The sequence below is a fragment of the Larimichthys crocea genome, chromosome XXIII, assembly GCF_000972845.2.
Source record: "Larimichthys crocea isolate SSNF chromosome XXIII, L_crocea_2.0, whole genome shotgun sequence".
In the NCBI taxonomy this organism is placed as follows: Eukaryota; Metazoa; Chordata; class Actinopteri; family Sciaenidae; genus Larimichthys; species Larimichthys crocea.
Window position 1 is genome coordinate 4,292,340 of NC_040033.1, and position 11,891 is coordinate 4,304,230.

The following is an 11,891-nucleotide window of genomic DNA, read 5'->3' on the forward strand; positions in this document are numbered from 1 at the left end:
TTGATGCCTTTAGGTTTAATACACAGTCTCATTCTTTCAGTCCCTTCCCAAAGCTCATGGCCAGAGCTGGAGGTTGAAACATAAATTGACAGGAACATAGATCTTGGGCTTCCCTTTTCACTGTGACAGTCTGATATGTGGTCCACATTACTACTGACACTGCAGCAATCTTCCTGTCAATACCGTATTCTCAATCGGTACTCAGACTTGGGGGAAGAACGCACTCCTAGAGTAGCAGGTCTTCAGAGTCGGAGGTCCTGACACCCAACCTAGTTGTAGCAATGAAGACATAGAGCATAGACAGCATGCACCATCCTATATCTTTTGTCTTTTTGGAGCTTGCGTCCAGCCGTTATCTTATGGGAACAGCTGTGTAGGTGTGTAGGGGGGTAAAGGTTACGGGGGCATCACTTTACACCCATACACTCTCTCTTTATAACATTCTGTGCCTCAAAGCATTTTCTGCATGAATTATTAGATTGACAGATGTTCTTCTTTTCACATGCTCATTTTCCCTCTTTGTCTATCTTCCTTTTATGATCCCTCTGCTCTTTTTCGCCCATGTCTCTTTGTCCTCTCTCTTCTTCCCTCTTTTTCCCTTTTACTCTTGTCTCTCTATTCTCTACTTCTCTCTGCTGTGCTCTAACAAATGTCACCTAAATCCAATGTCATTTTATCTCACAACTGTTGGTTTACTGCAGTAGTGGTGACTTTCCCTCATGCTCAGGTGCATCTGTAATCTACTGGACACACAATACATCCTCTCACTGTCTTGAGGGAGGCTGTGGCTGAGTAGATCTGATGACCCATCTAATCCAGCCCCGACCTTTCAGAGCTTTGTACGTGAGGAGCGAAAGGTCATTGTTGATCTGAAGAGGAGCTGTTTTTATCTCTGTAAGGGTGACAGGTCAGCTCCATTATCTCCAGCTTTATATAGCCTAAATGATTTTGATCGCAGACCTTTCTAAAGAGACTTCTATGTGTTGTGGCTAAATTGTAAAGAGAATAGCTGTGGGTGAAATCGAGTGAAATCTGCCTTCAAGCATTTCAGTAGCTAGCCAAGCTATTGTTCTGTAAAGACATTGAGCTCAATATGAGTGCCAAAAAAATCACTCAACAGCATTTAGCATTTACCCAGAAGGGCCTTACCCAGGACAATGCATCTCTCCAGTGTCTGTTTGTGTATATTTCTGCCAAAATGAAGGGGACGGGGGTGCACTGTTGTTGCTTGGCTTTGTGTGTCTGCAGGGGTAGGGGCTCCAACACGCTCCTCAGAACTGGGTCAGAGGGATTAATTTCCTGGCCTGGCCAATGGAAGCTAATGGCAGATTAGCATGGGAAGTTTCACTTCCAAATCAGCCCCTCCACCCCCAACTCTCATCCAGGGCTGGGAGTGAAGCGGCATGTTGCTTTTCACACTCCAGGCGCTCAAGGGATGTGTGTGTAGAATGATGCCCTTATACTGTGTGTTTATACTTTTTGTCTGACTCCATGCTGACCATGAGTGACCATACTAGCAATTAGAGGATATTGTATGTTAACAGTGGCTGAAGTAGCCAGAAAAACATCTAGATGGAACAGTGGTAACAATAAATCATTTAGATGTAGTAATAGCCTCACAGAGCCAAGAGGTTTGACCAACCAATGTTTTTCTATTCAGTCCTGTGTTTTCAGACGACATGACCATGTAACGTTTGAAAGAACAAATAACACATTCTTCATCTTGCAAATGAAAAGGCAAATTTAAAGCTATAAAACCTTGCTTGCACCATTGCTTAATTTAGTCCCCCCCCCACAGCTACAGCTGTACTGTTTTGGTATGACCAGTAGCTGGTGGCTAATGTTAGGTTGCATGTTACTCTTTATCAGAGGTGGGGAGGTTAAACATATATTTACCAAACCAAGATGTTATTCTTCCTTGAAACCTATAGTTCAGATAAATCTCACCCTTTTGTGCCCAAGATTGTTTTTGAATTTAGTATGCGCTCATTGCTGACCCTTCCCAGTGCACATGCACTAAACTACCACACTCTACAGTTCTCACCAACCATAGTGGCATATTTTGCATTTTTACAAGAAATAAACTGTAAGGATGAGGACTAAGATGTTGATTTAACAAATGCATGTCTGGTTTACTCCCACTTCTTATAATTAGCTGTGCATATCCATTTTCCTTTTGATGGGAAGCATTCAGTCTCTCCCATTAAGTGGACTCATATGGGGCTAGGCTAATGTTAACTAATATTAATAAAGTATAATGGACACTACTGAGTCAGTCTGCCTTTAAGATTTCTCTTCTCCTGTTACAGTATATTGCATTCTAGCATTTACATGTCCTGTAAATGTCATTCGTGGTCTCAGTGGCTGCTCCCTTACTCAAATATGAACAGCTATGATGCGTAGTAGCATGTGTCCAGCTCATGTTTCAAAGCTGTTGAATCATTAATCAGGTAATTGCAAGAATTGTCTATTTTGCATGTCATTCACTGGCTCCTGTCCTTCTCCTTCCTCCTCCTTCCAGCTGACTGTCCAGGAAAAAGGAAATGCCATAACAGAAATTGTTACTGTCTGTCTCTCTTCACATTATTGCCTGTCTTCTCGCTGTTATGTTTGGGTGTTGCTGGCACCAGTGGACCTTTTAATGAGCTGAAAGTGATTTTAATTAGGTTTCATACTATGTCTACAGGCTCTTTCTCTCCTTCACCGTCTCTCCTACACCCTTCTGTGCTTGTCTTTTCACAAGCTTCCATCAGGCCTCCGGTAATACCAGCGAAGCCTGTCTGAGCTCTGTGAGCTGTGCAGTCTTACTATATACCACACAGCTATGACTGCAACATTTTGTTTCCCTGCCAACATTAAAGCCTTTCTAAATTGCATTCAGAATCCGGATTTTGAGATTTAGTATTCTTGTTTAGTGTTTCACGGTTTTGTATTTTGATTGTGGAAATAGGTCTGAATGTTACCATTATTGTGTTTGTTTACATATATATATGCATATAAAGTGCAAATATGCTTTGTTTTGCTTTTTGCAAGAACCCTCTGTTGTCATAAAGTGCCTATGACTCAGAGGAGAAAGCACACAGAGTTTAGGAACTCTTGAGTCAGCTGTTCTGGGAGTTGCCACATTTTGCTGCTCTGCATTGTTTCTTCAGGGGATGTTTTTATGTTCAAGAGGATATTATGTCTGCGAGTGTTGCTAAGACTGAATACATTACTTCTCCCTCTCGTCTTCTCTTGTTTCCTACTTTCTCTCTTCATCATTACATTAACAGCAAAGAGGAAAACAGTACTGTCAAAACAATTTAGTTCTACAGTGAAAGTTGACTTGGCTCATTCCCAACTGCCTCTCCTCTCTTTTGCAAGGTATTGGAAAGAACGTCATCTGTGACCGGACAGCAACGCCTCTGGATGCCTTTCGTATGATGTCAGCAGCCCAGTACTACCCCAAGTTGCTGAGCATAATGGGAAATGTGCTACGATTCTTGCCGGCCTTTGTTCGGATGAAGGAGTTGTTAGAGGAAGGGTACATTGGAGAGCTTCTGGTCTGTGAGGCCCAGGTAAGACAAAATCTATAAGTGCTTGTTTTTTACCATTCTTAGTAATGACAACAATGAAATATTTTCTCTTGGGATTAATTTGAGTTACATCAGTACCCAGAGAAAGGATTAGGAATCTTGCTCAACGGCACTCAAAGGTAGCATGGGTACTTAATGTCACAATATTTGACCCCAGATACCATCACAGCTGTTTCATTTTTTGATTCTTAGTTGTCCTGATCATATTCAAGTGTAAAAAGAATACAGTTATTTAAAATGTTGCCACAATTTCTGCTCTTTTCCTAAAGGTCCACAGTGGTAGTCTTCTGGGGAAGAAATACAACTGGAGCTGCGATGACCTGATGGGAGGTGGTGGTCTGCATTCGGTGGGCAGCTACATTATCGACCTGCTTACGTTTTTGACCGGCCAGCGTGCAGCAAAAGTCCACGGCTTCCTCAAGACCTTCGTCAAACAAACAGATCACATCCGGGGCATCCGTCAGATCACCAGTGATGATTTCTGCACGTTCCAGATGGTACTTGAGGGAGGTGCCTGCTGCACCGTCACACTTAACTTTAACGTCCCTGGAGAGTTTCGGCAGGAGGTGATCGTTGTGGGGACGGTTGGACGATTAACTGTCATGGGGACGGACCTGTATGGACAGAAGAACAGTGGCGGAGGAGGAAGTGGTGGAGGTCCTGAACTCCTGCTCAAAGACACCACGCCTCTTGAGAAGGCTTCCTTACCAGAGAAGGCCTTCAGTGACATACCATCCCCGTATCTCACCGGAACTATCCGCATGATCCAGGCTGTGCGGCAGGCCTTTCAGGACCAAGATGACAGGAGGACATGGGACGGAAGGCCTTTGACAATGGCCGCTACCTTTGAGGACTGTCTTTATGCTCTTTGTGTGGTGGACACCATCAAGAAATCCAACCAGTGCGGAGAGTGGCAGAACATTGTAGTGATGACGGAAGAACCAGAGATCAGCCCAGCCTATTTGATCAGTGAGGCCATGCGGCGCAGTAGGATGTCACTCTACTGTTAGCATCCGGCTGATGTTCTGACCCTTTTAAAATGGCTGAGTGCCACTGTTTCCTTAATAACTGGAGGTGACATCACAAAGGTCTTGTTATTGTTGGAACTTTATTCATACAGTTGCCGGGTTAAATTTGTCACCGGTTCATTTTAAAACTGTCAAATCGGTATTGTTACTTTTACAGACTGAGAGGTTACACCACTATAATACAACACGTTTTGGTTTCCTGATACCTTGCCTCAGCATTAGAGGAAAAGCAATGTGATCAATAATCAAACCTTTATTTATAAGGAAGTCCTTCCAGTTTTCTTCCCTTTTGACAGAAGACTTGAGTTCTTCCAGGGAGATGCACTTGTAAATCAAACTGATTCAAACAGAAGGAAGAGATTTAGTTCTACAGTGGAGGCAGATCAGGGAGTGAAAGTAATGCTTCTGTGTTCTGCTTGATCATAATGGTATTGAGCCTCTAATCTCAGCTTCTCTTCTATATGACTGAGTCTGGAAGACACCTTACACTGTGGGTCCAAACGAGGACAGCCAAGAAAGAACGAGAGTCCTCTCAGTTAAAACTGTGCCGCTGTATTGTTGCTATAATCAGAAGTACCTGTTAGTTTTACCAAGTGAATGTTTCAAAAAAATCAATGTTCTTGATAGCTTCAGTCTCTGTCTGCTCTGTAGGCTTCCTCTGTATGTGTGAAACATGAAAGAAAAAAAGAAATCAATAGTTTGGCTGGTGGGTTTTTCAGAGGGCTTTACCTTCTGGTTTATGTATGCAATATATTCAGGTTGTAGTGTGCAGCAGAGATACTTATATCTTCCAGCTTGGCATAAAGGGTTAAAACACACTATGGTATGCCTTCATGCAGTTACAGTAGCCTGTGCAACAGTCAAACAGTTTCCTGTATGAGTGGACACATACCTTATTTATTTCATGCTTTTCATATTCCCCTGAAGCATGGCCATGTGTGATGTGTGCATATCTGTACTGAGCCTTAAGTGTGGATATTAAGACAGTCTGCTGTGCTTTATGCGCATATTGCAATGCAAGGCGTCACACTTACATCAAGTGCTTTATCATTTAGTACGCTTTATAAAGCATAGTGAATTGCACATTTGTCAGTATGCATCACATGCAAGTTCAGTTTAGAGGCACACCTACAGTAAGACTTGGAACTTGCAGCCAGTTAAAAGAAATAGATTTCTTTTAGTTTGTGTTAGAGGTGTTAAATATTAAGGTTGGTGTTATTCTGTGTATTTTTTACTGACAGCCACTCCCATGAAAAACTAAAACCACATTGTGTTAATTCAACTCTCATCTCTTTTTGACTACCCTACTCTTGTCTGTGGCACTCAGGTCTAAGCCCATTGACTCTTAGACAAGGTGTAAATCTTTAAAAGTGCACCAATCAATGGGTCAAATGACTATACTATACTGATAATGTGAAAGGTGTTGCTCATAGCCATGAACTCACAAAAAGTTTCCCTCATTTCTCTGCAGCGTTTTAGCATCTTTCAGCTCATTTTTTGCTTTTAAAGGCCAATGTTTGCTGTTTTTGTGCAGCAAACTCCCTCCCGGTACACTGCTGTACCACACCAAAGACAAACAGACTAAATTAGCTGGTAAACATTATTAGCATTAAGCAGCTAAATAGCCAGATATTCCCCTCAGGAAAAATGGAGCTAAAAGAGAAACAACACTGGCCAGACACATGACTCCAAATAAATATTTCTATTGCTCCATGTCTGCTCGATGTGTAATTTGGCAAATTTGTGTTACATGTCAGCTTTGAAAACAGGTAGCAAATATATAGCTTTAATTGTTTTTAAAAAGACAATTTTCTCACATTGACTGGGGACTGAAATTTTTAGCTTATGTCAAACAAACAGGAGTGATGATTTATTGAAAACTATTTTCAGCTTTTGACTCATTTGGTGCTCTCATAAAAAAAAGTCTAGAATATCACCATCCTTATTCTTTAAGGCATAGTTCACATGCATTATGAGTGCAACATGTTTCCAATTACTCCTTGTGTTTTACTATCTGTCAATCACTCCGGAAAGCTCAAACAAACCATCATAAAGTATTTGCAAATACAGTTTGACTTAAGGTTTTTGGTATCACTCAATACAGGTGAAAGAACTGACCTACAAGCCAAAACATTGATTTTTTTTTTATGCATCTCTGTTCCCCTGTGTGGTTTCAAATTCTTAAACTGTGCTGAAATACTATCTATGTAACGACTACTGAAAATGTATATATGAAAATATTATAAAACAACAATGCGTTTGTCTCAAGCAAGTCTCAAACAAGTACTGTATGTATTTTATTTGTAAAAAACCAAGGAACTGGAACATGTTTCGATGAGTGTTAAGGTATTTATTCTTTGTTTTTGCTGTTGAAGTTTTGTGGACTGACCTGCAGTGTATTTTGGAGATTAACAGCAGACTGAGGCCTTGGAGTGTTCAGCTCTTTAAAGTTCCCCATTTATGAATTATTGACCAAAATACTTTGTAACACTGTTCTGAAAAGCTTTATGTTTGCTCTAAAGATGCATCATAAATCATCACATTCATGATCAAACATCATTACACTGTCATCCAGTGCAAACTTTGATATGAAAAATATTATCAGTAAGAGTAATGTCTCCCCCATTTTTAGTGTTCAGTGTTTTGGAGTTACACATCGTAGGAGCAAAACACTGTTAAATAATCAGCCTCAAAAAGCTCTGAGTCCAACACAGATAAGCTATCACTCTGAACGATAACTCAAGCGCCTTATCAACTCTGCATATAGACTTTCCCCCTTTGTCTGTTAACAGTTTTCAGACATAAATGCCGGAAACAAAGCAGCTCAGTGGAATTCTCTTTTCTTGTTTAATTCAAAGCTGTATAATTGAGCTGAAAATCTATGATTGAGTTGGCCTGAATCAATATTGTGATTTAGACTTGGATTAAGGTCTAAGTGACCTCAGTAAGAGGACACTAAGCAGACACGGGATAGTGAGGTACTGAATCGGAAGAAGGAACAAGAAAGAAATGATCCAGGATTCAGATCAAAGTTCCTACATTTAATCAACGTTTCATCAAACCTTCATTTAAAATTAGTAAAGAAAACATATTGCTGAGACTTCTTTTGAATGATATTGTTTGTGAAGTGTATTGTTCTATGTGTTGAATTGAAAGTGATAGATCCCAGTTATGATAGGAAGTAAGCTGAGTGGAAATGCATGACAAGAAGATAATCCCCCTTTATCCCTGAGAATGGTTCAGTCCACTGGGCTCATACCTTGCCTTCCACAGAAGAAAGGTAATTTTATTATGATTTACAGGGTTACACAACACAAACTGAAGGTTAATTATTTGTTTCCGGTAAATTGACCAGTTATTAGTAAGACGTTATTTGCTTGTAATCATTTCCTAAACGTTTCCTGAAAAGCATCATGTGATTTACTACAGTAATTACAGTTAAAGTATACAAAGTTATGAAACTATTGAAGTTCAGTTAGCTGAATTGGAATTAATTGTAAATGTGCCAACTCATGATCCGTTCCACAATCGACACTCGATCACTTTCCCTATAATTAGTACCAAATTACATGGTTCTTTCCAGAACTTCCTCAACAACTAGGAATTATTATGAATGTACTTGTAAAATAAAGTGTTACCCATTTATTGCATTTGGAAATATTACAAGGAAACTGACACAAGGGAAATTCTGCAGGGTAAATGCAGAGGAGTGTTTTTGCTGGTCTGGTGTGCTTGCTAAGCTGCAGAAATTCATCCAGCCCAATAAAGAAACACACCAGTAATTCAACTCATAAGTTTAGCTTAATGCTCATATTTCTTACCTTTTGTCTACTAATTCACCATCTGTTTTTAGGCCATGGCAACTTGGCTGACAGTATTTCATTACCCAGGATTGCACAGGTTTTGGCGTCCGTGTGAAGGATCCTCTCACAATAGACCCAGTATGTTGGCCTCATTCTAAGATTAAATTAACTATATTTAGTATAGGACAGTGACTTATAACATTAGCCTAACCTGCTTGAAACATGGATTCACTCTCAGTTATGCTAACTGGAGGTTCATCCATCTCCACACAGACTCATCCTCCTCCATGAGGCGCAATTAAACATGTCAGCAGACACATCCTCAACCAGCTGCCCCTGCTCTGTGCTAAGTGTGTCATTAGCCTCTGCCTCAAATTAAGAACATCACATGACTTTTCATTTCAGAAACACTGACACACTAAAGTGCAGGGATTTAATTGACCCTTTCTCTGCTGTAATTACGATGCTGACAGTGATAGTGATCCAGGGATCATATTTTTTACATCACAACCTTAATCGTTTACTATGTATTAGTGAAGCATCTGCAAAGGCTTTATAGTGACCGCATCTATGCATAGATTCAGCACTGAATATTTAATGAGTGGAATTTGGATGAGCTGATACAGTACAGTGTGAGGATTTCACACATTTTCAAAAATCAGTTAGCAGCATCAAATGTTCATTTGATTGATGTTCATGTATTTTCTTTTAAACGTTAAATCACTGAATATTTTATTTTTTCATTCTTACTGAAAAGATTTTCAGACGTTGAGGTGATGTTATGCTGTATCACCTGGACAGTGAAGCTTGTTTGCTCGTGTTTCCCATACTACAACTGCTGTGCTTTATGGACTCACTGATGTAGATATTTTGTTGTTTTGATTCATTTCGCTTGCTGCTTGTGGCCTGTTGAAGACAAAACCTGCTCGGTGCTTCAGAAAAAGACATTGCAGAAAAATAACAGGAGGTATCCAGTTCCAACTTTGCACTCTGACTGCCTTGTTTGCAGACAGTCGTGACTATGAATTGCTTGTTCTTACTGTGCCAGTATTCACAAACTGTTCAGGAAAGGCTTTCTCGTACTGAGAGAGAGAGAAGGTGGGATAGGGTGAAAATTGTTCATTTTGGAGACGGACAACCTCAAAGAGGAGCTTCTTCTGCCCTCAGAGACCGTTACTTAGCAACCAGAAGCCACGTTGCCAAAACTGGGTCCTGCCTTTTTTTTCTTTTCTTCCTCTCTTTCATTTTCACTCACACAGTAACACGCTACCCTCACTCCTCCATATGTCACACCTCTTTCTTCCACACACCCCCCCTCTTTCTCCAACTGGCTGGTCAAAGGATGAGGTCTTAACAGGGGTTTTACAATCAGTGTTGAGAAAGGTAACGGTTTTCACATCTTTCACAGGGTAACTCTTGAGATTGCTTTCTCCTTTATTTTTTTCCCTATCTGCCTTTCATTTGATTTTCATTGTGAGTCAGGTTGAAGCCTGGAGTACAAGCTCACTGGTGCTTCTTCCCCCCCAAATATTCCCTTTTCTTTTCATTTCTTTTCTTTTCTTTTCTTTTACTTCACATGCTTTTGGAGCCAGGACAGCAGTAACCAAGGCAACCCCTTTAATAAAAACTAATAACAGATAGATACAGGTTCTGATTGCCTTTCCTCAGCTGGTTTATGAATTCTGTCTCCTGTCATGTCTTGCTGTACCCTAAACTTGTTCAAAGAAAAAATAATATCCATCATGATGCTGTATTGTAACTATATCCAATATTTATTGTTCTGTATGTATATTGTGGACGCATGGACCTCTGTACATACTGTAATTTGAACTCTCAAACGCATATTTATGGGTCGTAATCTAGAGAATGTATTTACTGTAGGAATAATTTATATTTTCTATCCGTTAAGGACAATATGCCATTTTTTGGAGGTCAGTCGGTGTTGCAGAAATAAAAGCCCCTCTTGAGTTCTTTGTGCTGTAAAGTGTGATGGTGCACTTCTGTTAATTGACCCCTCCCACCCCCTTTTCTTTTTTTGATTGACTGTGCTACTCCTGACTCAAGTGTTTTACTGTCTCATCTCCCTGCACCAGTGCTCGGCACTGACTGAATGTGTGTGAATGAGGGTGTGTGTGCGTGTGCTAAAGAAGGGGAGAAGTGTGAATTTGTGTGTCTGCAACATGCTGCAAGGCTTCAGCACTTGTCTAATGCTGCAGTTTCTATAGAATTTAAAAAAAAAGTATATCGATAAAGACTCAAAAAATTCATTTTTATGTCATATCTTTTGGTCACAAGCTACACAATGGATACCACAACTGAACCCACGTGTCTCAACCTCTCTGTAACCATGTGGTTTTGCCTGTATTCAAACTGAAGATGAAGATGAAACAAATAACAATACAGAAACATCTGCTGTTGCTTAGAGATTTTTGTTTCATGTTATTATAGTAATGTTTTTTGATGGGAGGATGTACAGGAGTCCTTCAGCTCCTACTTGGCTGCACACAACATATTGAAAGCTTCTGCTGACCCCTGCTGGCTGCTGGAGATGCTGCACTTTTTACTGCATCACGTTGTCCCAAGGCAACAGGAAGTCTATTTATATAGTATAATAGTACATTTCAGGAAGCAGATAAAAGAACCATAGTACCAAGGGTAAGAGGAATGTAATGCCTTGAAATCAAATATCTTGATGGAAAAATGAAAGTATATATTTATATATACACAGTACCAGTCAAAAGTTTGGATCCACCTTCTCATTCGATGCTTTTTCTGCTTGCTTATTACTTTCTACATTGTATACGAGACTGAAGACACCAGAACTATGAATGAACACATATGGAATAATGTGATAAACAAACAAAGTGTAAACAAAGGAAAAATATGTTTTGTATTTTAGTATATTTTGCTTTGATAGCAGTTTTGCACACTACTGATATCCTCTCCATCAGATTTAAGAGGATATTCGCTTGGAATGTTTTCAGTTTACAGGTGTGTCTTATCTTGTCAGGTGTGTTATGTTTTTCAGATTTAGTGTTGACATACAATAATAATAATTCAAACACTGTATAATAAACATTTTGAGGTTTCCTGTTGCCTTTCTTCAGGTGGTTGTCGTCAGAGTAAAGGGAAATGAAGACCTGAAAAGAATCAGTCATTCATTTTGATTCTGCCCTTTATGCCATAACTGGCCTTTGTGGTGTCAGGATTATCTGGTCGGGACAGGCAGAATAAAATTGAATAAAAGACGAACAGATGTCAAACGTGTGGAAATATCTTTGCTTTGTCACAAAGGAAAACTTAATTATGTTAAACATTATGATAAAGCTGTCTTCACAGCCAATCAGATGCGCTGGTGTTGACCTTGTGCAGTAAATGTCAATAAGCGTATGTTAATAAATAAATGTTAATTAAGTTTCTCACTGCGCGTGCAGAGTTCCAATCAGCAGGGCTCATGTCCTACTGTGTTTTCATTGCGTTTTTAT

At 39.9% G+C, this 11,891-nt stretch overlaps 1 protein-coding gene across 1 annotated transcript in view; it reads left to right on the plus strand.

Moving 5' to 3' along the window:
- The window catches only part of gfod1 (glucose-fructose oxidoreductase domain containing 1), a 34,922-nt gene extending 23,428 nt beyond the window's left edge, over window positions 1–11,494 (plus strand). Inside the window, exons 2-3 of the mRNA XM_010741701.3 lie at window positions 3,364–3,557; window positions 3,845–11,494. Of these exons, the coding sequence (XP_010740003.1) occupies window positions 3,364–3,557; window positions 3,845–4,585 (935 nt within the window). The 3' untranslated portion in view covers window positions 4,586–11,494. The remainder of the gene's footprint in view (window positions 1–3,363; window positions 3,558–3,844) is intronic.
- Window positions 11,495–11,891: the final 397 nt, after the last annotated feature.